A 21,534-nucleotide genomic window follows, 5' to 3' on the forward strand; every position below is an offset into this window, starting at 1 on the left:
GCGCCGGGGGGGGGAGGGGTCTGCCCCGGGCCCCCCCCAGCGAGGGTGGGAGGGGGGGGGAGGGGGGGGGGGTGGGGGGCCTGGGCGGGGGGGGGGGTATGTTGGGGGTGGTTACAGGGGTTACTCCCCTGACCCCCAGCTTCTCCCTCTTCCACTTCCCCCCCCCCCCAAATTTCCCCAACAGTTGCTGTCCCGCCCCGTCAGGGTAAGCAGCTGGCGCGCCGGGACACTTAGTTTACTTAGATTTACCTCCGTGCCTGTGGACGCTCGAGATAAACAAACCATCTCGGCCTGCCAGCGGCTTATCCTGATGGCCCGGGAGCCAAAGTTTGCTGACCCCTGAATTATAGGGTCAGTTTATGAATGGGTCATAAACCTTTTCCATAAATACTTATCTATCGGGGGGGGGGGTCAGCTTATAAATGAACCGGCTTATGATCGAGTATATATGGTAATTTCCCCCTATTATTTTGAATATTTGTTCTGTGACTTTTACATTGTATCCTTTTTTTAAGATGCCTGGACATACACCTTCTTCTTCCATTTCCCAGTCTCTGGGAGGCAGGCTGCTCTTTTAGGAGTCATTTTCAGCTCATATTTTCTCTTTTTACTTTAATAAATTAAAAAAAAAGGGAGGGGAGGGCAAAAACCAATTTTTTGTTTTGTTTTTTTTTTCCTCTGGGAGTTTAAGAAACAAAATATTTTTATGCTTCAGGAAAAAATGACAAACTCTGGTCATGTTCAAAATTCAAGTTGGACAAGAAATGGCTGCCACCAAGATGCTTCTCATAAAATATCGGAAATAGATGTCGCTGAGCAAAATATACGAGCCGGAGTACAATCAGTGTTACAGGTACAGAATGCACTCTTTCCCCCCCTCAATTTTATTCTCTCCTGTTTAATGTGTTTTCTTTAATATTGTGTAAATAAAATGTTAATGGATAAAACGGAACATGATTACAGAATGAGTCTCCTGCTGTTCCATAACATCTCAGCTTTGCTAAATGATTGTAGATTTAATTAAGAGGATGGATAATAAAGCTATAATGATAGTTTACTGTGTTCTTATTGACTTCCTGCATTCTTTCTCCATTTTTGACATCACTAACATATAGTGTACAGGACTGCATTTACTACTGTTGGCTCACACAGTGAAAACAATCTTTATTTCATACCTTCATTACTACATCAGAAAGTGTATTCCATTCTACAGGTACAGAAAAAATGATCTAAACTAATCCACACTAGTAGATTGTTTGTATGAATTAATGAGTGCTGTCCTGTTTACTTTATGAAATTTTATCTATATTAGAACGCATGTGGTGGCTTAATGTTATAGTTGGAGATAAACGCTTATTAGATCTTTGTTCCATACTTATTTTATTCATATTATATTAACAGTTTAATTACATTTTAAAATGTAATTAGGTGTTTATCAAATACAAGGATTTTTGGAACTTTGCATGGGTGCATTTTAAATAGAAATAACTTATTCAATACTATTGTTGTAAGTTGCAAATGCTGTAGTAAAGATTTAACTAGCGTTGTTTATATAGCCTTTATATTTTTAATTTATTCATAACTTCCTGAAAATTCTGCTTTTGGAGTTGAGATTTTCTATAACTGGTCTCAGCACAGAGGTCAATTATTTTGGCCATTTTGAGCAAAATGCCTTGTTCTTGTATTATAAGACACTGGAGATTTTTTTTTTTTTTTTTTTATTTTTTTTTAGCGTGTTCAGTGTACATTTGGGTCTCACCATGGGATTATTCAGGTGTATAAAGTCATTTATGAGCACAAGTCTTAGCAGTATTGGGCACTTAGATGTCCACTGAGCATGCTTACAGGCCTTTTTTTTTAGTTGTTGAGCAAAAAACCCCAACCCTCTTTAAGTTGAAAGAAAAAATTCTTGAGCTTTCCTGAACTCATCAGGCAAATGGAGCATAAGTTTTTGAAGTAGGCGATAAGAGTTAGCTGAGTCTAATGAGTCTCTGCTTATGTGACATACTAGGGAATGGGGAGAACTGATCTTTCTCCCTAGTAGACATACAGGCTGCTGATCTTAGTTGTTACTGGGACGCTTTGCAGGGAGGAGACTGCAAGTCTCATAGGGCTTATCTATGCAAATTATCTGGTTAGACCTTGCTGCCATTCATTAACAGTTCCCAAGAGCTACCCCTCTTCGAAATAGGAATAGAGTGTGGCAACAGGGTCCACACAGATACTCAGGCCTGGTCTGCACTTAAAAATTAAATTGATATCACTGAAGGCATTTTTTGCACCTTGACTCCCATAGTTAGGTTGATCCTAATCCTTTCAGTGTAAACATGGCAAGGTCAATGGTAGCATTCTTCTTTCAACCTAGCTACCACCTCTTGGAAAGGTACATTGACAAAACACCCCTTACATTGCTGTAGAAAGTATCTACACTATGATGCTACTGTGGCACAGCTGCAGTGCCATAGCTGTACTGCTGTAACAGCTGTAGTGTAGACATGGCCTTAGTACATAGCAGGCTAGGCTTTTCTGGCATGAAGATAGCTTTTATTGTTTTACCCTATGCACTTCTTTGGCAGAATCAAACCAAACAGTAGTAGCAGCAGCAGAGATGTGCATTTGCTCCTCCCTCACTCCATTAACCTTTAACATGGGTCACTGTTTATACAATGCCTAGTGCGATTGGGGGTCTTGGTCTATGTCTCGAGCTTCTGGATACCATGGTAGTACAAATAGTTAATAAAGACACCCAAGAGGATTTTAAGGAAAACTGTTCCTGTAATATAGAATGTATAGACAGATGTGTGACCTCCTGCTTGGGGTACCCAGAATTGTGAGCCCCTGTGTAACTTCTCTCAGCCTCAGCAAGTGAGGGGTGCTTTTTTTTTGTGCTGCTCCCAAACCATGTATGAGCTCCCTGAGACATTAGCTTGTCTGCCTTGCCACCAAACTCTTCAGGACTCTGTTAATCCAAATCTTGCCTTGCAGATAACAATCCATGAATCCCAACTCCTGAGTTACCCAGAGATGTTTCTCTGGAGTGTCCAGTCCCTCCTCACTGGACATTCACAGAAATTAAGTTCACTGCCTCCAAAGTGAAAATGTACACGCCAGCCTGTATTGCTTGCTGAGGACTCACCTTCCAGTTTAATACACCACACAGAGATATTCTTGTTTTTATTAAAAAACTGAGTTTATTAAAAAAGAACAGATTGAAGTAGTACTACTACTAATACTAAATATATTATATAATATACTTATCTCATAAAACTGGAAGGGACCCTGAAAGGTCATTGAGTCCAGCCCCCTGCCTTCACTAGCAGGACCAAGTACTGATTTTGCCCTAGAACCCTAAGTGGCCCCCTCAAGGATTGAACTCTCAACCCTGGGTTTAGCAGGCCAATACTCAAACCTCTGAGTTATCCCTCCCTCCTGAATAGGAATAGAAGACAAGTGTGGTTACAAAGGAAACAAAACACTTTGTAGTGACTAAAACTTAATTTCAGCAAGTTACAATCTTTGTGTAAACAAGTTTCTTGCTTACAGTGAAGTTTCCACCACTCTTGCCTTTCAGGCCAAGAGGATCGGCTTTAATAGGCACAACGGGTGCTATACCCTATCAACCCTTAGGTGAAGGGTAACTAAACTGTCTCTTTGCTCCCCTTTATAGTACTTCAAAGTCCATTGTCCTTCTCAGAAAGGTTTCTTGGGGTGCAGATTCTGTCCCCCGGCGTGGTTGTTAAATGGTGGTCTTCCCCTCTTGTTTAGCTTGATGTCTGTTTACTATACGTGTAAATGTATTTCTGTTGTCCTTTTGCCTGTAACCAAACAGGTCACATAAGTAAATGCACATTTTTGTCTGGGTTCATTCTGTGCCTCCCAAATGCATTTTAAAATCCTATTTCCAGCACACATCTACAACTCTTTGTATACAATCCGTGCATACATCACACAATGATTTTCAGAACCAGTGTGTTGCCAGTTTACATATGATACCTTAGATGACACCTTTGAGAGAGCTGTTTTGACAATAGTGTGTTGGGGCAATGAGTGTGTGAGCCCTGATGTAAGTTACAGTATGGGGCCAGGGGTTCTCTGCCAGTGGCCACTGAAGGGTTCCTGTGGTCACCCCCTTTCCTCTTGCAATGCTGCAGGAGGGTCATGGCCCATAAAGCATGTAGGTGCTACAGTAATACAAATTAATAAAGCACAAAATGGGAAAGAACTAGCTAGGTGGTAATGGTGCTGTAAAGGACTTGGGGGTCATAGTGGATCACAAATTGAATGAATCAACAATGTGATGGAGTTGCAAATAAAGGCTAATATCATTCTGGGGTCTATTAACAGGAATGTCATATGCCAGACACAGGAGTTAATTTCCCCTTTCTACTTGGCATTTGTGAGGACTCAGCTGGAATACTGTGTCCAGTTCTGGGTGCCACACTTTAGGAAAGGTGAGGATAAGCTGGAGAGAGTCCAGAGGAGAGCAACAAAAATGGTAAAAGGTTTAGAAAATCTGACATATGAGGAAAGGTTTAAAAAAAAAAAAAAAGTGGCATGTTTAGTCTTGAGAAAAGAAGATTGAAGGGGGGACTTGATAAGTCTTCAGAGATGTTGAGGGACAGTGATCAGTTGTTCTGTGTCTGCCGAAGCTAGGACAAGAAGTAATGGGCTTAATCTGAAGCAAGGGAGGTTTATGTTAGATACACCTCTACCCCAATATAATGCGACCGGATATAGCACGGTAAGACGTTTCTCCGGGGGGGTGGGACTGCACACCCCGGTGGATTAAAGGAAGTTCGATATAACGCGATTTCACCTATAATGTGGTAAGATTTTTTGGCTCCCGAGGACTGCGTTATATCGAGGTAGAGGTGTATTAGGAAACACTTTCCAACTATAAGGGTAATTAAGCTCAGGAATAGGCTTCCAAGGGAGGTTGTATGGAATCCATCATTGGAGGTTTTTAAGAACAGGTTGGACAGACACCTCTCAGGAATGGTCTGGGTTTACTTGGTCCTGCTTCAATGCAGCAGGATCGACTAGGTGCCCTCTCAAGGTCCCTTCCAGCACTACATTTCTGTGCTTCTACAAGCAGGATCTGAAGTGATGACTCCATTCATATTGAGTTCTCTTTGACAACAATAAGGAAATTTACAACAAGGTGTCAGATTAGCTAAACTATGGATTGGATGAAATGCCAAGCATTGTTGGGAGAACATTAAAGCCTCTGGTATAGTAAGTCCGGAGATGACAACAATAGCATTGGTTCAGCACGAATAACCTGCCCTTTTTTTGATGTGATGTACATTATTCTTGGGCCAGGCCAGGCCACTGATCAAGCCTCCTCAGTTTATCAGAGCCACCGCGACAAATGAGTAAAGTGAATATGCTTTGAGTCCCCAACAATGCGTCTTACCACATGAAGTACAGCTGGCAGAGGAGACAAACCAGAGCAATCAAGAGAGGCAGATGTTCATGCAAGGTATTGTGCTCTCTCTACATTTACTGAATCTTATTTCTGGTGTGTGCTTGAAAATAGAAGGGGGTTTACTGAGTCAGCATTGCAAGATGCTGATGTTATAAGGACAATGATAGCTGCCAGTAAAAAAGTATGCTTACCATTTCCCAGAGATGAACAAAGCTGCAAATAGAGCCTATAATATTTCTGGTGTTGCTTCGTTCTCTGCCCAAAACCCCCCACGTTAATGTGGCATAGTCAAACTCCCATTCCTGCTGCCTTTGCAACCAAACTGCTTTTTTTCTATAAGCTAGTTATCAGTATAGCTGATTTCATAAGGAGAGAAATAGCAATCATACCCATTTAACTGTCTCTTATTTAAATTTATTAAAGCCAAACAGAACACCAGATTGATTTAAGGCATTATGTTTTATTGGGAACCAAAGTCCCAAGCAGTAATAAAGTAATTGGTACATGAAGCCCAGAATTCTTCATTGGCACTCAGGAGAAGGACAAATATTTAGTACAGATATTCACCTATGTTCTTTCTCCTTATAATAAAGACAACATTCAAGGGCACAAACATATAAAAAACATTAGGAATTTTGGAAAAGTATGTATATGATTATTCTTCAGTTCCTACTATTGCTTCTAAAAGCACTAATCAAGAATAGACATTTCTGAAACTAATGGCGCACATTCTAAAGAATACATAGTATTTTACCAGTGACTTCCTGAGACAGACCTTAACAAGTCCAGCACACAGCAGCATTCCAGTCCTGCAACAGGAATAAATGCCTGCTGCTAAATATAACTAATCTCTGTTCTGCTTCTTCAACAGACCAGGAAGGCACAGCTGCCATGCCGAGTCTATAAGGTGCTGAGAGCCCCCTTCCGTTGCAGCTGCTTGCATTTCAGTGGAACAGAAAAGGAAAATTACCAGACCTCCTTCTAAAAACGTGAAGAGGAAAAAGCTGGCAAAGGACTAAATATTGAGCTACAGATACCCAAAGCAGACGAGAGTAAAACTGCAGATATATAACTAATGACTTCATGAGTGTATAGGCCAAGAGATGCAAATCAGAAAGCCAGGCTTAACTTCTGAGGCAAATATTTGAGGCCTCTACTCCCACCATGAAAAAGGAAGAGTGAGAACTTACTTTGGAGTATTAATGTAGTGGTCACCTTCCACCAACCTCACTCTGGAATCTTTCATTCTAGTAGTGGTTCCTTTAACCTCCACGTTGTCCTTGTCCTACCTGTTATCCTACTCTACTCTTCCTTAGTCACACTGTCCCCAATGACCTGTTTCAATGCCTGTTGAAATCAATGGGAAAAACTCCCGTTGACTTAAATGAGCACTTGATCAGGCCCTAAACCTAATGTCTTCCTCCGTGCAATAACTCAGACACTATCCAAATGTACAGTCAATCTTAACAAACTATATTATTTTCAGATCCCAAGTCAGGGTGTGATTGTTTATTAAAAGCTGTATTTTACAATATACTATGTTTCATGGTTTCCTAAAGAATGAGAAATAAAAACATTGATACCTGAAATATTTTGTCTCTTCGAATTTGAATCAGATAAATTCATCAAAAATTATAGTTGCTGTAATAATAAATACATAAAAGGTACTCCCATACTTAATCAGTTTGAGCATTATCCATATCCAAGAGGTAGATATTCAAAGTCAGATAATGCACAGCTCAGTTTGTAGCCTACTGCTATTGAAACTTGATTATTTTCTCTTCTCTCCCATTTGCTGCTGTATTGGCAGAAAACACTTTGCATTAAGTTAGCTTTCCTCACGTGGTCTCCTGTCTATCAGGAATTGGAGGCTGCTGAGATGTATTAACTTTGTCTTCAAATTATTCTGCCTGTCTGTTGGAAAACCTCCCCGTTTTGTCATATAGTGTTGTATAAACCACAGCATCCCAAAATGGCATTGGGACATACTCTGACAATATCATAACATTTCAAAAGGCGTCTCATCGCCCTTCAGCCTCATGAGGCATATTCTACTCTTTTGGAGGCAGTATTTAAAGCAGTGTCTTGCTCTTGGGATAATCCAGATATAATTTCATTAATCAGGAAGCAAAGAATAGGCAGGATCTCAAGAATCCCTGTGGTTGCACTCTATTAACATTTGGTGTGCATGGTAAAAATAGTATCCCAGCTGGTACAAGCCAGAGTTCCTGAAACACCATACATAATGCACTTTGGCAGGCCAGCTAAAGTAAATATCCAGGACGTCACATTTGTGATCAACAAAGGCTTACAACACAGTAGATTTAGTACCCTTTCTGGTTGATTTGCTTGGTGCTTTGTCTAGTAGATGGAGAATGGGCAGTTGAGTTCCATCAGTAGATCCATTGCAGCTGGAAAGCCTTATTTACAAATACTACTTACCTTAGAGGAATGCTTATTAGTAATAAGAGGCCTCTCTAGGATTGTATATATTTCATTGCTTACCCTGAATGCAGTAGCCTTTACAAGAAATTTGCACATGTATGTTTCCAGTGGGCTTTAATCTTTACTTGTGGTCACTCTCCACAATGCGTATAGCTATTCTTCTGCTCACTGAGAGAGTCTAGCTGTCATGTTAGGCTAAGTTGCATACAGAAAGAATGAAAGGTGTGTCTTTATCTGAAAGATTTTCAGCCACTCATTTTAGATTCTCAGCGCAGTCCTATCACCACTCAAGAGACTGGACCAAGTCTCAAAATTGGCACTCAGTTTGGGCAAGTATGGTGACCAGGATCTAAGCACAACAGACTGCTCATCTTGGAGCATTGTCCCATAAATAATGCTTCAAAGATTGCGATCACCTTTCTTTGTTCTTCTAAATTGTCCCCATTGCTGTTTTGTTCTTTATTAATGCTAAGCAAGACTTGTTTGATATCCATTCCCTTACAGAATTGAAGGTAACTGTACATGGCTAACTCTGATAGTATGGACTGGAGTGTTGGAATCGTGAGCTAGCTATACAAAACTCCCAGAATGGTGCTAAGTGTGAGGGCAGCCTCTTTGGTAAATATCCCAAATACCCTACTCTTAGCAAGCAGTGCTATACGCAGTGGGATAAAAACTCAAGTCCCAAAATATACAAATTCCACCATCATTGTCAGGCACACTCTGTGTATATAGATACGCTATCATGGTTTTATCAAATATTGCTGTGTGGTTGCAGTGTTACAGAGGACAGCAGTGGGTTTATGCTGTTGGATGTTCTCCAGTTTTAACACAGCCTTGAGTAATTCTCCGTATAATATATCTGAAGAAATTTGTACAAATGTTTTATAGAAAATGTGAAAAATTTTCTCTTCTGCTAAACTGAAACTTAAATCAATTTTATTCTTGAATTTGACACTCATTAAAGCAGGGTAAACAAGAGATGTACCTATGAAAATTTATATCACTACTTTTCTTTTCTACGGTTATCTGTTGAGTTGTTTTAATCAGAGCTAAAACTGGCTAGCTTCTCAGGCTAATAATTTTAATTGCCACTTCTTTTGTTTATAGGTTTTTATAATAAACTCTTCAAATATATTTCTTCTTGAGCCTTCAAATGAAATTAAAACTCTTTTGGATGAGCACACTGATATGTGTAAACGCATTCTTAATATCTACCGTCACATGGTGGTGCAAGTAACAATGGACAAGAAGACTTGGTAAAAAGCTTATGCTTTTATCTTTAAGATTTTTTAATGAACTGGACCAATATTTAAAACTTTTTAATACCCAGGAAGTCCAATGGGATGGGTTCTACTAAGTGAGTCAATTTCTCTCAACGAGTCACTGTTTTAAGACTGATGCGTATCTAGGTTTACTTTAAAGTATCATTTTGCTGGAGTTGGTGGTATAAAGTACACATGGACCATCTCCTGCCTTCCTCCTGCAAAACCCTTTAAATAAACCTAGATAACTATTACAACAGGCACATGTGGACACCTCCATCCTAGCTGGACTGCTTAGTGGAAAGGATAGAAATAGATACCCTCAGCACTAGAAGACAGCATCAGTGATGGTGAGAGGAGCTGTGAGGCAAAGATAAGCAGCTGCAATCGTCCTTACTCCAGAGCTACTGAAAAGGTCCTAGACAGGAACCTTTTCTGAGTAGCCAGTGCTGAATGTTCATTTGGGATGTGGGGAGGAAGGAGAAGCAGATAATCTGTATGGCCACTGAGGGCTTCTATTCCAAGGCCAGGGCCAGTCTTATCAGCTTTTGGGAAGGTGGGGGCAGTGTATATAGCCATCCCGTTTCGTGGCCTCAACCCTACTAAAAGCTGGATTCAGTACTACTCACTTCCCCATTGGGGGAAATAGTGCTTGAGAGCCAAGAGCTGGGGAAGCCAAGCTCTACCACTTTTGGAGGAAGGATGTTTGGTAGAATGGGCATTCAACCCCCTTCCTGTTTGTGGGTATTCTCCCTCCCCCCCTTCATCTCCCATGATGGTAAGGTGTTTGTATTACCTGTGACCACTTCCGTTTGTTTTTGTGGGGGAAAGGAGCATAGACTTGTTTTTGTTCTCCTTTGTCCCGCTCTCTGTGACCTGGGGGTACTTGTCCACTTACCTAGGAAAACAATAGGAAGATTCTTTTCAGAGATCTGTGTTGGAGTAGGGCTAGCATGAAGGTAGTGGATGTATACAAGTTCAGTAATTTAATGTTTAAAGGTCTATAATGGTCCTTGTCTGCAACTTTATTCTGGCTTCAGGATTTTTTTAATGCAAAAGTCCATCCGCACTTTAACCAGCTTATTTTTTTTTTCTAACAAACCAGGTACATGGGGCAAAACCAAGCTCCAAAGCTGAGCCATTTCTGTAGTCAGTCTGTCAGTCTCTCTCTCTCTCTCTCTCCCCACCCCTGTCTTGTTCTAATGGAATAGTAGAATGCCACCATGGTCTGCTGCAGCAGAGAACAACAGCAAATCTTTAAATTTCCAACTTCTTTCATTGTAATTTAAATTTCATTGTCCCTTATTGATGTCTCCTGGGTTCTTCATAAGTAGGGCTACCATCACTATGTATCCATATATGGAAAAACAAAAGTAGTCAGATTTGGTTCTCAGCTATCCAGTGGAGACTTGGGAGTAAAATGGGAATCGCTAGCAAACTCCAATAGATAATTTTAAATGTAACGCCTTCACAGGCGTCATATAACTTTAAACAAGCCTTCAACCAACATTATTCAGTTGTAACTGTGAAGACACTTCTTCCCTGCCATCCTCTTTAGATCTGGTAGAGTATGTTTAGAAAAGTCATCTTCTGTTATGACACCAGTCCCCTGCCAAATACTCTCACTTGGTGCTTTTTTTTTTTTTTTTTTTTTTTTAAGTGTAGGTTAGGATCAGAAATAGTGATCTAACTAAAAATAACTTTGCTGCCATTTGGGACTCCTGAGAGCCATGCTTCCTTGAGAGAGCAGGTAGAAAGCCTTATATGACACATGAAAAGGAATCTGGCAGGGGTTCCTTGTTGTGGCAATGGAGAGAGACTGGCAATAAGGGGCAGGAGTGATAGACTTTTTAAAAATAGACTGATGTTGAGCTGTTTCTGACCCTTACACTTTGTGTTTTTTAAAAAATGTTTGTGTAAGGGGAGAAACATAGACAATGATAATTTATTACGTGTCACGGCCCAAATATGTACTGAAAAAGTAATTTGATTTAATATTGCTTTGCAGGGAGCAGATGTTACTTGTGCTGCTCAGGGTCACAGAATCTGTGCTGAAGATGCCATCCCAGGCTTTCCTGCAGTATCAAGGAAGAAAGAACTCCACTTTAGCAGGAAGACTTGCAGGACCTCTTTTTCAGGCAAGTAAATATAAATTTAATGAGAGAGTAACTTTGGCTATGAGGCTGGTTGCAACAAAAGCAGTTGACATGTTTGTCATCTGCAGTGGTATTGTAGCCATGTCGGTCCCAGAGTATTAGAGACAAGGTGGGCGATGTAATATCTTTTATGGGACCAACTTCAGTTGGTGAGAGAGACAAGCTTTTGAGCTTACATGGTTTCAGGACAGAAGAAGAGCTGTGTGTAAGTTCAAAAGTTTGTCTCTCTCACCAACAGAAGTTGGTCCAATTAAAAAATATTACATCACGCACCATCTCTTTTGTCATCTGAGACTAGAATTTTTAATAAGCATATTGCCTACATATTGGGACCACTGCATGTTAAAGGGCTAGTTGCATCTAATAATAGCATTACTATATATAACAACGTGCTGACAACTATTTCTCTAAGTTGGGGGTAATTATTTTTTGTCAAGGTCCAGCTCCCCTCCCCATACCCCCATTTGCCTGCCAGCTCGATGCCCACCCTGCCCAGAGAGTAAGGTGACCTTATTTCCCTTGTCTGAAAACGGTATGCACGAGGCTGGCCTGAGGCATCTGGCATTGCTACTCTTCCCCCTCACCCCTCCAAACATTCCGCCGTACCCACCAATTGAGCCAAATAACAGAAATGGGCCACGGGGGAGAAGAATGGTTGTGGGCTGGGATCTGGGCCGCAAAGCAAGGTGTGAATGTGTGTGAGTACTTTTGAGCTTGGATTGAGGAGATGAAGCTGTTGGAATCTATGCTTAGCTAGAGGTACAATGCCCTTCTGGGGGCTGGGACAGTAGAGGGGCAGGAAGGCTCTGGGTAGTGGGGGGGGGGACCAATGAGACTCCAGATAGCAGCCCTGGGGAGACGGTAGGAGGCCAGGATGTGGCAAAAGCAGGTGATTGGAGACGGACTGGGGAGGGAAAGAGGCCGGTTAGGGCTCCAGGGACTGGCCCCGAAGGACAGTGGGGAGGGCCAGGTTGGGGGCTCGGGGATGGGGACATGAGGCTGGGATTAGGACATGGGACTCTGCTGTTCAGCCAGCCTAGACCCTTAAACCAAATGCCTCAGACCTCCTGAGCCTCCCACTAACTTACATATGCTTTCCCAGAGTTTCACTGATGCTGTGGGCACTCGGGTTAAGCTAGAAGACCATGTTGGGGACAACATGGCAAGAAAACAAGGAATACAGGCTCTATAAAGGAGTTTCTGAACTGCAATCATGTTATTGTTAAAGCACTTGAGAGTTACAGATCTTTGGGAAAATACCCTTTAGTCTGATCTCATCCCTTCTGTGCATCCAAGGATTGCCAGCATTTCCAGCAGGGCAAAGTCCCTCATGGCTTCTTTCCTGCATATCCTGTTTTCATCTGGCAATGGTCAGGCCCCACTTGCTTCAGAGCAACGCCCTTCTTAAGTAGTCTCTCTCCTTTTGCAATGTGCTTAGCTGGAAAACTGCAGCCCCACCCTTTTCCCCTTGTAGTGGTTGCCCTACCTGTGCAGAAAACACATTGTTCCATGGGGATGGGCCAGCAGTAGAGTCATTCAAAGTAGATAGCCCAAGTTGCTCTTTTGATGGCTTCTCTGGGGTCTGGAGAATCTCCAGATGCTTTTAAAAAAAGAGAAGAAACAAAATGCATGGGATGTAATCCAAACTAAACTATGTTAAGATCTGAAGAAATCTTTTATAAATCAAACCAATTTGTTCCCACAGCTAAATGACCTAACACACCACACAACTGTGAGTGAAAACAAAAAGGCTTAATCATCACATGGAAATTCATGTAAGATTTGTGTGAGATAGAGAGGGTGTGTGTGTGTTGTGTGCGCGTGTTGTGAACACTATATGGAAATTCTATTTTTGTTTCAGACAGTAAAGTCTGATGCTTGAATACTCTTCTGTTGCCTTATGTTAACAAGCCAACTATTGTCACTTAAATTACTTACTCTTTTAGACTCTTATAGTAGCCTGGATCAAAGCAAATCTAAACGTGTACATCTCTCGAGAGCTTTGGGATGATTTGCTGTCTGTAATGTCATCACTGACATATTGGGAAGAGCTGGCCACTGAGTGGTCACTGACTATGGAGACGCTAACAAAAGTATTAGCTAGAAACCTATACAGCCTGGACCTCAGTGACTTACCACTGGATAAATTGAGTGAGCAGAAACAGAAAAAGCACAAAGGCAAAGGTAAGACATCCTGTATTATATAATTTAATTATATAAATTGAGTCTTGGAAGGGGCAGGGGGAAGAGGGAGGCAGGCCCTAATATATGTCTAATTAGCTGTGTCTGTCTACTGAAATGGGACAACTTCCGTTTTTTTGTAGATTATACTTTGTAAATTAAAAACCACTACATCCTAGCATAGGACCCAATCCTGCAAACAGCTTAAATATTTGCTGGATTAAGCCTATAATTACATATTGTGGAGTGGTATTCCTTTCTCTTTGTGTCAGTTTAATTTAGTTAACTGTAAACATCAGTCATAACCATTAATTTCTGATTAGTAATAAGAGGGGGAATTATGTCCATTTTCTAGTAATATTTGATAGATTTCTAGTAAACCTTAACTAGATTGTAAACCCACTGCTAACATTATTCACTTTTTCTAAATTTTTTAAAGTAAACATGTTATTGGAATATTGATTAAAGTTGTAGTCTGGGCTAGTACTTTGCCACTGACTATGAGAGTTCAGGTTTTGGGCCCACCTTGTTTTGTTTCAGTTGAGGTGTAAGCCTTGAAGGCCAGTTTTGTCAAAATTACTTTGACTGTAATGATTATTTAAGAAAAAAGGAGCCTCTTAATAATGCATTTGAATGTTGCAAGTTTTTGAATCAGATTAGAGTTCAGTGTTGTAGATATTCTATAGAATGTAGAAAATGGGCTATTTTACAGTCCTGAATAATATGAACGGAGGCAGAGTGGCTTAATAGCTAGACTCAGGAAACTGGGATTCTATTCCCAGGTCTGCAATTGGCCTGCTGTGTGAGTTTGGGCAAGTCATTTCATTTCTTTGTGCCTCAGTTTCCCCATTTCTAAAGCAGGGGATAACGATACCGACTTCCTTTTTGTAAAGCACTTTCACATCTATTGATGAAAAGCACTATGTAAAAATTAGGTATTCTGTTACGTGGAAATCTGTTATACAGATGCAATAATTGTAATCTTTCTACAGTCCACTTTTTATCTTTTAGGGCTTGTCTATACTTACGCGCTGGTTCGGCGGCAGGCAGTCGAACTTCTGGGTTCGATTTATCGCATCTTGTCTGGACACGATAAATCGAACCCAGAAGTGCTCCTCGTCGACTCTGGTAATCCTGCTCGGCGCGAGGAGTATGCGGAGTCAACGGGGGAGCCAGCCTGCCGTGTCTGGACCGCGGTAAGGTTCAAACTAAGGTATGTCGACTTCAACTATGTTATTCACGTAGCTGAAGTTGCGTACCTTAGTTCGAATTGGGGGGGGTTAGTGTAGACCAGGCCTTAGAATCAGACCGGTGAGGTGATAGTCCATTCAAAGCCAAGAGAAAGACACTTGCTATAACAGTTCTGCGTGTCATGAATGAGGGATGATGTATTCTGATGTTTGTTTCTTTCTTGGGAGGGGCAGATAGGAATGTTTCTGTATACTCTTATAATTAAATACATTTCATCCTCTACTTAAATGCCTTATCTTGGGGCTTCACAGATTCCCTTACCTAAGAAATCCCTGGTTTTCACTGTATTACTTGATATTGTGAGGATTGGTTGAATACATCTTCCTCCTAAATTGGCCTAGAGGTGTCACTCTAAAGCACACTTTCTCGTCTCCCTGTCCTTCATAGCCTTCCCATCCCTGCTACCCCCAGTGAAACTAAGATTGAGTCATAAATTTGCATCTCTTCATGTCATCAGTGTTTGAAAGAGTTTGTTCTCAGATAAAAATGTATGCAGTTAACTGAACATTTGCTGGAACATGTCTTTTGAATCATGGAACAGTACTACACATGCATGAAAGCACAAATATCTTATATCTTTTTCTGTATTGAGCCACAGAACCCAAAAAAGGAATAAATGATTAAAAGAGTTGTTTATCTAGACGTGAACAGTCTTCATAGAGCTCCACTAAGTCATTCATTATTAAATGTGATTTTGGAGGTGATTAGTCAATTAAATTTCTTTGTCAAGCTTCCTTACCCTTCCTATTTGGTAAGGGTACATACACCCACATCTGCAAATAGCAATGAGGACATTGCTCTGATTATGGCACATTCTGCAAATAAGATGTATTTTCAATTACTTTACTCCTCATCAAGCATCACTTTGAATGTTGTCGATAAATTCCAAAATATTTAACCTCTTTTCATTGAGGAAAACCAAACCACAATTTTCAGGCATGGAGAACATAATGCTTTAAGTAATGGTGGGAGGGGAAGACCAAGGACAGGGTAGGCTCATTACTACTAATGGTGGGTGGGGGAGGAGAATAACAGAAAATGTGGAAATGTCAGAAGTGCTAAATGATGTTTGTTTGTTTTTCACCAAAAAGGTTAGTAGCAATTGGATGTCTAACATGGTGAATGCCAGTGAAAATGAAGTAGGATCAGAGGCTAAAATTGGGAAAGAACAGGTTAAAATTACTTAGACAAGTTAGATGTCTTCAGGTCACTCGGGCCTGATGAAATACATGCTAGAATACGCAAGGAGCTGACTGAGGAGATATCTAAGCCATTAATGATTATCTTGGAAAAGTCATGGAAGACAGGAGAGATTCCAGAGGGCTGGAAAATGGCACTATAATTTGCCCATCTATAAAAAAGGGAAATAAGGACAACCCGGGAAATTACAGACCAGTCAGTTTAGCTTTAGTACTTGGAAAGATAATGGAGCAAATAATTAGCAATCAATTTGCAAGCACCTATAAGGAGATAATAAGGTGATAAATAACCATCAGCATGGATTTGTCAAGAAGAAATCGTATCGAACCAACCTAATAGCTTTCTTTGACAGGGAAACAAGCCTTGTGGATAGAGGGGAAGCAGTAGATGTGATATGATCTTGACTTTAGGAAGGCTTTTGATATTGTCTGGCATGATCTTCTCATAAACAAAGTAGGGAAATACAACCTAGTTGGAACTACTATAAGGTGGGTGCATAACTGGTTGGAAAACCATGCCCAGAGAGTAGTTATCCGTGATTCACAGTCAAGCTGGAATATCAAGTGGAGTCCCACAGGGATCAGTTCTGGGTCCGGTTCTGTTCAATATCTTCATCAAGGATTTAGATGATGGAAGGAAGTCCAGAGAAAAGCAACAAAAATAATTAATGGTCTAGAACAGAGTTTCTCAAACTGGGGGTCTGCCAGGGTACTCCACAGGGTCCGCCGGCCCCATTGATCAACTCCTCCCCCTCCCTCCCAGTGCTTCCTGCATTCCAGGAAACAGCTATTAAGTGGCATGCAGGAGGCACTGAGAGGGAGGGGGAGGAGTGGGGACGGAGTGTGCTTGGGGCAGGAGGTGGAAAGAGGCGTTAAAGAGGGGCAGAGGTGGAGTGAGGGCAGGAAGTGGTGGGGTGTGGGTGGGGCCCTGGGGAAAGGGGTGGAGTGGGGGCAGGGCTTGGGGCTGAGCAAGGGGGCACTTGGTGGTCCAAAACATTTTAAATCAAAATGGAAGTCTTTGGGTTGCTAAAATTTGAGAACTGCTGGTCTAGGAAAAAAATGTGACCTTTGAGAGAAGATTGGAGAAGAGAAGACAGAGAGGATAGAACAGTTTTTTTTAGGTACATCAAAGGATGTTACAAGGAGGAGGGAGAAAAATTGTTCTCCTTAACCTCTAAGGATAGGAAAAGAAGCAATGGGACATGGCAGCAAGGGCAGTTTAAGTTGAACATTAGGAAAAACTTCCTGTCAGGGTAATTAAGCACTGGGATAAATTGCCTAGAGAGGTCGTGAAATTGCCATCTCTGGAAATTTTTAAGAGCTGGTTAGGCAAACACCTGTCAGGGATGGTCTAAATAATACTGCAGGGGACTGGACTAGAGGACCTCTTGAGTCCCTTCCAGTCCTAAGATTCTATATCTGGCGCATACTGCTACATAGTGGATCAGTGTTCTGTGAGGACATACTTCATTTGTTGGTTATCCTTCGTTCATTTGTTTCTTGGAATACAAGTAACTTATTCAAATAGCTCCAGCAGCTGCAGTAGCCATACTGATGTCTGTTTAACTTATTTGGGGATTTACAAAATTTTCATTCAGAATTTACTACTTTCTCTTTGAGATTGTTGCATTAGTATTTCACATAGAGATCAATTTAATTTTGAGATCACAAAAGCCTTTTCCAATGAGCTAGTCCTATTTTTTCCTCTTTCATGTTGGTGTTAAGATGTTTTAGCATCTTAATACTTATTGTGCCTGAATCTTCATGGTGTATAATTATTTTCCAACAAAAATTAATTAGTTAATACATGATTTTTAAATATCTTGCTTTGTATGTCTCGCTTCTAATAGCGACAACAAAAGATGAAATACAGTGCACTCCCATTTATCCAAATGGCCTGGGGGGACATTCGAATGTTTTGGATAACTGGTTGTTCATATAGTTGAAAGTGCTATTAGCTGCAGTAGGGCTATATGGAGAGAGACTGTGGATTTGGTAACTAGGATTTTTGGTTAAAGGGAATTTGGATAGCTGGAATTATACTTTATATTAAATGCTTTGGAAATAAAGGGGGAAAAACTATCCACAGTTGTTCATTTTATTTTGTATGGCCTTGCTAAACTCACTTTTCTTGGGTTTGTGTATTGGAAAGGTCAGAAAGGAATTACAACAGTAATTGCACTAGAAGCTTTGACCTAGTATGGACATATTTCGATTGATGTTGTTTGGATGGGGTTCATAAATGTGGTTTTAAAAAGTTTTGTTCAGCTTCTGAAGTCACATGCTTGGCATTACAAGACTCTACATTTGAAGCTAAGTGGAAATTATTTGAAAAGGTGACCACTGCAAAGGTCTAGTCTATGAACATTTCAGGTGACTAAGTGAATAGATTAAAAAATTATAATTTTTGCAGGAGTTGGGCATGAGTTCCAAAAATCATCGGTTGATAAGTCCTTTTCTAGAGGTTGGAGCCGTGATCAGCCTGGACAGGCACCAATGAGACAGCGCAGTGCTACAACGACTGGATCTCCAGGGACAGAAAAGGCAAGAAGCATAGTACGGCAGAAAACAGTTGGTATGTATCTGTACAAACTGAGATATGTGACGTGAGGGAAGAGGGAAAGAATTCATAACTGAACATTTTTGTATCTACATAGTGAACTTTCCCACACAAGTTTCATGTGTGGTAATTAGTAATGTATGTAAATATATATTATGCAATCTTATGTGGTGTTTTTGGGGGGTACGTGAATAGCATTTTGTTACTTGTATATAGATTTTTAACAAATACAGGTCATGCAAATGATGTATTAATGCTTAATGTTTTACCCAATTGCTTAGGCACAGTTTAGCTGTACTTAAAACAACAACAAAACTGCTTTGTGTTAGAGGTGATGACAAGAATAGGCCATCTCAAGATTGATATGCATAGGTAATTAGTATGAGGCTCTCTAAGTAATGCTGTATGGATACATTTTGCACAAAATATGCAGTGGATTTCCAAAGTAGAGCAATGAACCGTGTAAAGTATGTGAATCAGCTGGAAGTATTTTGAAGTGTTTTGTCATCTTGGATATATCCCTAAAACCTCTGGTAACTGTAAATAGGCACAAACATGTGCAGAGCTAACTTCCTGCAGTGATCAATGCCACTACTATATTCCTTGAAATTAAAAAGGTACGGTGACTAGAGTGAAATCCCTGCAAGCTGCATGGACGCTTTTCAAAGACCCCATAATAGAGGCCCAACTTAAATATATACCCCGAATTAAAAAACACAGTAAAAGAACTAAAAAAGAGCTACTGTGGCTTAACAACCATGTAAAAGAAGCAGTAAGAGATAAAAAGGCATCTTTTAAAAAGTGGAAGTCCAGTCCTAGTGAGGTAAATAGAAAGGAGCATAAACACTGCCAAATTAAGTGTAAAAATGTAATAAGAAAAGCCAAAAAGGAGTTTGAAGAACAGCTAACCAAAAACTCAAAAGGTAATAACAAAATGTTTAAGTACATCAGAAGCAGGAAACCTGCTAAACAACCAGTGGGGCCCCTGGACGATTGAGATACAAAAGGAGCACTTAAAGACGATGAAATCATTGCGGAGAAACTGAGGGCACCTCTTCAATACTCGCCAGATCGGTGGGTAGCGATCTATCTGTCGGGGATCAATTTATCGCGTCTAGTATAGACGCGATAAAATGGATCCCCGATCGCTCTGCCGTCGACTCTGGAACTCAACCGCAGTGAGAGGTGGAAGCGGAGTCAACGGGGGAGCGGCAGCGGTCAACTCACCGCCGTCCTCACAGCCAGGTAAGTTGACCTAAAATATGCAACTTATTTTAGGTCAAGTTGCGTATTTTAGGTCGGAACACCATCCATCGCCCCCCTCCCTCCCCCATAGTGTAGACCTAGCCTAAATGAATTCTTTGCTTCAGTCTTCACGGCTGAGGATGTTAGGGAGATTCCCAAATCTGAGCCGGCTTTTGTAGGCGACTAATCTGAGGAATTATCACAGATTGAGGTGTCACTAGAGGAGGTTTTCGAATTAATTGATAACCTTAACAGTAACAAGTCACCGGGACCAGTTGGCATTCATCCAGGAGTTCTGAAAGAACTCAAATGTGAAATTGCGGAACTAACAACTATGGTTTGTAACCTGTCCTTTAAATCAGCTTCTGTACTCAATGACTGGAAGATAGCTAATGTAATGCCAATATTTAAAAAGGGCTCTAGAGGTGATCACGGCAATTACAGACCAGTAAGTCTAACGTCCGTACCGGGCAAATTAGTTGAAACAATAGTAACGAATAAAATCGTCAGACACATAGAAGAACATAAATTTTTGAAGAAAATCAACATGGTTTCTGTAAAGGGAAATCGTGTCTTACTAATCTATTAGAATTCTTTGAAGGGGTCAACAAACATGTGGACAAGGGGGATCCAGTGGACATCGTGTGCTTAGTTTTCCAGAAAGCCTTTGACAAGGTCCTTCACCAAAGGCTCTTACGTAAATTAAGTTGTCATGGGATAAGAGGGAAGATCCTTTCATGGATTGAGAATTGGTTAAAAGACAGGGAACAAAGGGTAGCAATAAATGGTAAATTTTCAAAATGGAGAGGGGTAACTAGTGGTGTTCCCCAAGAGTCAGTCCTAGGACCTATCCTATTCAACTTATTCATAAATGATCTGGAGAAAGGGGTAACCGGTGAGGTGGCAAAGTTTGCAGATGATACTAAACTGCTCAAGATAGTTAAGACCAAAGCAGACTGTGAAGAACTTCAAAAAGATCTCACAAAACTAAATGATTGGGCAACAAAATGGCAAATGAAATTTAATGTGGATAAATGTAAAGTAATGCACATTGGGAAAAATAACCCCAACTATACATACAACATGATGGGGACTAATTTAGCTACAACTAATCAGGAGAGAGATCTTGGAGTTATTGTGGCTAGTTCTCTGAAGACATCCACACAGTGTGCAGCGGCAGTCAAAAAAGCAAACAGGATGTTGGGAATCATTCAAAAAGGGATAGAGAATAAGACGGAGACTATCTTATTGCCCTTGTATAAATCCATGGTATGCCCACATCTTGAATATTGTGTACAGATGTGGTCTTCTCATCTCAAAAAAGAAATTAGAAAAAGTTCAGAAAAGGGCAACTAAAATGATTAGGGGTTGGGAACGGGTCCCATATGAGGAGAGATTAAAGAGACTAAGACTTTTCAGCTTGGAAAAGAGGAGAGAGATGATAAAGATATGTAAAATCATGAGCGGTGTGGAGAAAATGAATAAGGAAAAGTTATTTACTTTTTCCCATAATATAACTAGGGAACCAAATGAAATTAATGGACAGCAGGTTTAAAACAAATAAAAGGAAGTTCTTCTTCACACAGCACACAGTCAACCTGTGGAACTTCTTGCCTGAGGAGGTTGTGAAGGCTCGGACTATAATAGGGTTTAAAAGAGAACTGGATAAATTCATGGAGGTTAAGTCCATTAATGGCTATTAGCCAGGATGGTAAGGAATGGTGTCCCTAGCCTCTGTCTGAGGGTGGTGATGGATGGTAGGAGAGAGATCACTTGATCATTACCTGTTAGGTTCACTCCCTCT

At 40.7% G+C, this 21,534-nt stretch overlaps 1 protein-coding gene across 1 annotated transcript in view; it reads left to right on the forward strand.

Moving 5' to 3' along the window:
• Positions 1–21,534, forward strand: part of RALGAPA1 (Ral GTPase activating protein catalytic subunit alpha 1) — a gene marked incomplete in the record, with an annotated part of 246,933 nt that overhangs the window by 58,552 nt on the left and 166,847 nt on the right. The window contains 5 exon segments of the mRNA XM_034768622.1: positions 716–853; positions 8,984–9,132; positions 11,147–11,276; positions 13,241–13,478; positions 18,339–18,500. Of these exon segments, the coding sequence (XP_034624513.1) occupies positions 716–853; positions 8,984–9,132; positions 11,147–11,276; positions 13,241–13,478; positions 18,339–18,500 (817 nt within the window).

Source organism: Trachemys scripta, chromosome 4 (genome assembly GCF_013100865.1).
Source record: "Trachemys scripta elegans isolate TJP31775 chromosome 4, CAS_Tse_1.0, whole genome shotgun sequence".
Classification (NCBI taxonomy): Eukaryota; Metazoa; Chordata; order Testudines; family Emydidae; genus Trachemys; species Trachemys scripta.